General features: G+C 59.7%; 1 protein-coding gene across 1 annotated transcript in view; it reads right to left on the reverse strand.

The window, feature by feature from the left end:
- PREP (prolyl endopeptidase) overlaps positions 1-5,447 on the reverse strand; it is a 22,197-nt gene extending 16,750 nt beyond the window's left edge. Inside the window, 1 exon segment of the mRNA XM_078881972.1 lies at positions 5,197-5,447. Within this exon segment, the coding sequence (XP_078738098.1) occupies positions 5,197-5,238 (42 nt within the window). The 5' untranslated portion in view covers positions 5,239-5,447.
- Between the last annotated feature and the right edge of the window lie 556 nt (positions 5,448-6,003).

The following is a 6,003-nucleotide window of genomic DNA, read 5'->3' on the forward strand; positions in this document are numbered from 1 at the left end:
TAGGGTTAATGTTAGCAAGCGGTCTTATCCATCTAGTGTCGGACGTTAGTGTTAGGTGTGGCGGTAGTGTTAGAGCGAGCGGCCAGGCTCGTGTCTGTTCCAGGAGGGCGAGTATTGAGGCCTCGGTCAGGGATGGTCACAGGGCCAGATTTGCACTAACTATGAACAGGTGAGAGGTTGGACAGGCGACAGCCCCCAAGGGATGCGAGCCTTTGAGCGGTTGCTGCTGGAAGGTGGATGGGGTCGGTGCGTCTGGATGCAGCGCACGTGCGGCAGAGGTCGCTACCGGGTACCCGATACCCGTACCCTACCCGATACCCGGCTACCCGTTTGCGACCCTGGTGCGGCCGGGTACGAGTAGACCGTGAGTCACTGGTGAGTAACCGTTTGTCACTCATTTCCCAACGTCTTGTCTCTTCTCACAATTCAAGTTCCTAGAATCAACCCACCCGCGCCTGCAACATGGCTTCATCCCAGAGGTCGCAATCAGGTACCCGATACCCGTACCCTACCCGTACCTGGCCGGGTATGGGTAGGGTACGGGTATCGGGTAGGGTACGGGTACCCGTTTGCGACCCTGGTGCGGCCGGGTATGGGTAAGGAATCAAAACCCGTTTGCGACCTCTGACGTGCGGTGCGGGAGAGACACTTCCACCGGGCTGAAGCTGACCGCCTCTCGCCATCTCGTAACTCCGGTCTTCCGCCGGTCGTCACGCACCCAGCCCGTCGATTGCGCAGCTACACACTCTCGACGAATCGCAGCAGCGATCGTCATCGCCACCTCGGGAACTCTTCGGCAAACCTCTCGACCGTGGCTTCCGCCCCTGAGCAACACCGCTGCCCCCTCACGTCCGACGGGAAGCCGCAACAACTCGCGAGCTACCGCGGATTTACAATCTTTGTTCTTGGGGTCTGGGGGCCCTCGCACACGGCGGTCACGGCTCATCTTGTCAGCCACGCTTTTGTGAAAGAAAAAAATTCGGAGCTTGGCCTTTTTCTCAGTCAATCACCCTCAGATTTGGAACGCTCTCTGCCTGTGCAACTGCGCCCGACACCGCTGAGATTCTCCCATTCAGAAAGAAACTCAACACCTACCCTATTCCTACGATATGTTAGAATAGCTAGAGACGTTTTTTTATTTCTGTACGGACGCTTGGAAACCCTTTGTTGGGGGTCTGCTGCATCTTGTAAAAACGTTAACATCAACAACAATTTCGATTTAAAGCTTTCGTGACTGCAGGGATTCATCTCCTTGGTGCTTTCGGTAAAGTCACGTAGAAGGGAAGTAATAAAATAATAAAAATAAAACATAATAAAATAATTCTCACTGAGATTTATTTCTCACTGAGAATTATTTTATTATGTTCTCACTGAGATTTATTTCTCACTGAGAATTATTTTATTATGTTTTATTTTTATCATTTTATTACTTCCCTTCTACGTGACTTTACCGAAAGAACCAAGAAGATCAACAACAACAATACAGTAATAAGACTTGCTCCAGGCCAAGCCTGCCGATACGCGAGGGTCTCCAACGTTCTCAGCCTGCCGCATTTCGTCCGTCGCCACACGACGCGAGAGAGCGGCTGGCGCGAGGAGCAGAGGGCAACGTTGGTGCCGAGCCGGTTCCCGGTCGGCGGTCTGTCCACCCCTGGGCTCCACGCTGCCGAGCCGTCAGGAGGAATTTGCTGGACAGGTTGCGGACACAGGGCGAGGTGGTGTCTGTGCGGCCAACCTCCGCACGTTGGGGTCTTCATGACAACCCACGCTGTGGGTGTGACTGGACAAACAGTGTCGCGTGTTGGTGGCGACTGTCCACTGACCGAGTTCAGCGCGGGGGCTACGAGAAACACACGGCTCGGTGATTACGCACTAAATGAATGAGTGGGTGTGTGAGTGAAGGAGTGAGTGGGCGAGTGGGCGAGTGAGTGGGTGGGCGAGTGAGTGGGTGAGTGCGTGGGGGAATGAGAGGGTGAGTGAGTAAATGGATGAGTGAATGGGGTCTTCATGACAAGCCACGCTGCAGCTGTGAGTATGCACTAAATGAATGAGTGGGTGAGGGAGGAGAGGGGTGAGTGGGTAAGTGAAGGAGTGAGTGGATGAGTGGATGGGTGGGTGAGTTGATAGTTGAGTGGGTCGATGAGTGGGGGAGTGAGTGGGTGAGTGGATAAGGGAGTGTGTGAGTAAATGGATGGGTGAGTTTGGGTCTTCATGACAACCCACGCTGTAGCTGTGATTATGCGCTAAATAAATGAAGGAGTGGGTGAGTGGATGAGGGAGTGGGTGAGTGAGTGGGTGCGTGAGTAAGTGAGTAAATGCGTGGGTGAGTTGGGGTCTTCATGACAACCCACGCTGCAGCTGTGACTGTACAAACAGTGCTGCGTGTTGGTAGCGACTGTCCACTAACAGAGTTCAGCGTAGGGGCTACTAGAAGCTGCACGTGGCCACTGAGGAGGTTACCACAACGCTCGACGATGACACATTGAATAAATGAGCGGGTGAGTGGGCGGGTGAGTGGGTGGGGTGAGTGGGTGTATGAGTGGGCGAGTGGTTGAGTGAGACGGTGGGTGAGTGAATGAGTGGGTGGGTGAGCGGGTGCGTGGGTGGGTGAGCGGGTGGGTGAGTGAGCGGGTGGGGTGGGCAAGCAGGTGGGGTGAGCGGGCAGGTGGGTGAGCGGGCGGGTGGGTGAGCGGGTGGGTGGGTGAGCGGGTGGGTGGGTGAGCGAGCGGGTGGGTGAATGGGTGGGTGAGCGGGTGAGCGGGTGTATGAGTGGGTGAGTGGTTGAGTGAGACGGTGGGTGAGTGAATGAGTGAGTGGGTGAGCGGGTGCGTGGGTGGGTGAGCGGGTGGGTGAGTGAGCGGGTGGATGGGTGGAGTGAGTGAGTGGGCGGGTGAGGGGGTGGGTGGGTGAGCAGGTGGGTGAGCGGGTGGGTGAGTGGGTGGGTAAGTGGGTGGGTGAGTGGGTGAGCGGGTGGGTGGGTGAGTGGGTGGGTGAGCGGGTTGGGTGGGCGGGTAAGTAGGTGGGTGGGTGAGTGGGTGGGTGGGTGAGTGGGTGGGTGGGTGAGCGGGTGGGTGAGCGGGTGAGCGGGTGGGTGGGTGGTTGAGCGGGTGGGTGAGTGAGTGGGCGGGTGAGTGAGTGAGTGGATGGGTGTTTGAGTTGGGGTCTTCGTGACAATTCACACTGCAGCTGTCGCACTCTACAGACAATGTCGCGTATTGTTGACTGATTATGCATGGCTAGTTGATTACGCACCGAATGAATGAGTGGCCAGACCCACTCTGCACACAACAGACACTCAACATCACCGTCTGCCATGGCCAATCCACTGCTGGATGAAGGCATCCACAAATCCGCCAACCTCGTACAAACACACGCACCACGACATGACAAGGCCAATTCAGCACGTAGGCCTTCGCGACCAATATCCACCATAATACAGGTTTGTTCTTTGGGTTAGACGGCGTAAATATATAAATGTGTCGTGAAACCCGCCACCACGCGACACAGCCAACTAGTGAGGGTACTAGCAACGAATCGACACGTTCTGTTCACGTGACACACCCCTTACTAGCTGGCTGTTTCGGGGTGGCGGCGAGCGGGTGTGACGACACAACATTTCTCTATTTCACGCGATCAACCCCCACCAACAAACAACAACCACCACATCAACAACAACAACAACCACCACCACCACCACAACAACAACCACCACAACAACAACCACCACAACCCCTGTACTATGGATGACAAAGGACAACCCCGCCGCCGGTTCGTTGGACTCAGTGGCTCGCGTGCCGCACAGGGACAGCTGCCGTTAGGGGGGTCCCCAGCTGCCGTTAGGGGGGTCCCCAACTGCCGTTAGGGGGGGTCCCCAGCTGCCGTTAGGGGGGGTCCCCAGCTGCCGTTAGGGGGGGTCCCCAGCTGCCGTTAGGGGGGGTCCCCAGCTGCCGTTAGGGGGGGTCCCCAGCTGCCGTTAGGGGGGTCCCCAGCTGCCGTTAGGGGGGGTCCCCAGCTGCCGTTAGGGGGGTCCCCAACTGCCGTTAGGGGGGGTCCCCAGCTGCCGTTAGGGGGGGTCCCCAGCTGCCGTTAGGGGGGGTCCCCAGCTGCCGTTAGGGGGGTCCCCAGCTGCCGTTAGGGGGGTCCCCAGCTGCCGTTAGGGGGGTCCCCAACTGCCGTTAGGGGGGTCCCCAGCTGCCGTTAGGGGGGTCCCCAGCTGCCGTTAGGGGGGGTCCCCAACTGCCGTTAGGGGGGTCCCCAGCTGCCGTTAGGGGGGTCCCCAGCTGCCGTTAGGGGGGTCCCCAACTGCCGTTAGGGGGGTCCCCAGCTGCCGTTAGGGGGGGGTCCCCAGCTGCCGTTAGGGGGGGGTCCCCAGCTGCCGTTAGGGGGGGGTCCCCAGCTGCCGTTAGGGGGGGTCCCCAGCTGCCGTTAGGGGGGTCCCCAACTGCCGTAAGGGGGGGTCCCCAGCTGCCGTTAGGGGGGGTCCCCAGCTGCCGTTAGGGGGGTCCGCAACTGCCGTTAGGGGGGTCCACAGCTGCCGTTAGGGGGGTTCACAACTGCTGTTAGGGGGGTCCCCCCCCACCCCCTTAGGCTAACATCAAACCGCTGCCGTTCTCTCCACTGTGAGAACGTCACGGGAGGCGGATCGAGACCGCTGCGCGCATGGCGGCCACGCTGCTGCGAGACTTTGTAGAACGTCGGTGGCCCCCCAGTGGGGGGCCCCCACCCTGCCACGTTCACTGGCGCCCTCCCAGCCCTCCCAGCCCTCCCAGCCCCTCCCAGCCCTCCCAGCCCCTCCCAGCCCCTCCCAGCCCCTCCAGCCCTCCCAGCCCTCCCAGCCCTCCCAGCCCCTCCAGCCCTTCCCAGCCCTTCCAATGCCCCCCACCCACCCCACACGCCCGCCGACGTTTTCCACAACGGATGATGCCGCAGCGCTGGAAATTCCACATTCTCACGGCAAGTCCGGGTCCATCCATTGCAAGTCTGAACCACACAAAGCATTTGCTCACAAACCGAATCTCCCTCCCCACCCACCCACCCGCCCCCTAAACAAACACAATGCTTGTCCGGCTCGCAGCGTCTGTAACGACGAAGGACGCTCGACGTTACTGTGGCCGGGGCCGAGTACATCCAGCCATCGAACAGACAATGGGGGTTGTGGTGGTGGTGGAAAGGGTTCGAAAGACACCGCAAACTCACCGCCGTCTCGTCTCGGAACGCAACCGGGTAGGCGAACGACATGGTGGCAGCTCACAGCCGAGTGGGAGCTGCGTGAAATTGGCGGACCGATCAACGGACGGGTACAAACAAACAAATAAATGTGATGTTGTTGCTGTTGTTGCTGTTGTTGTTTCAAAGAAGAAGCCGAACAAGATCTTTCGCAGCCGTCACTGAACGCCGGTCCAGAGACGCGCGCGGTGAACCCTGACCCCGCACGCCGGGGACTGCGCGGGCTTCCGGTGATGTAGCCGCACAAACCACGCCCACTCACTCCCACCCACTCCACCCACTCCACCCTCACCCACACCCATACTCACACCACCCCCACCCACTCCACCCCACACCAACACCACCCACACCAACACCACCCTCACCCACCCCCCACCTCCACCCACACCCACACCCATACCACACCCATACTCACTCCACCCCCACCCACTCCACCCACACCCACCCCCACCCACACCTCCACCCACACCCACACCCATACCACACCCATACTCACACCACCCCCACCCACTCCACCCACACCCACACCACCCACACCAACACCACCCTCACCCACCCCCACCCACACCTCCACCCACACCCATACTCACACCACCCCCACCCACTCCACCCCCACCCACCCCCACCTCCACCCACACCCACACCCATACCACACCCATACTCACTCCACCCCCACCCACTCCACCCACACCCACCCCCACCCACACCTCCACCCACACCCACACCCATACCACACCCATACTCACTCCACCCCCACCCACTCCACCCACACCCACC

This window comes from Lampetra fluviatilis, chromosome 63, assembly GCF_964198595.1.
Source record: "Lampetra fluviatilis chromosome 63, kcLamFluv1.1, whole genome shotgun sequence".
NCBI lineage: Eukaryota > Metazoa > Chordata > Hyperoartia > Petromyzontiformes > Petromyzontidae > Lampetra > Lampetra fluviatilis.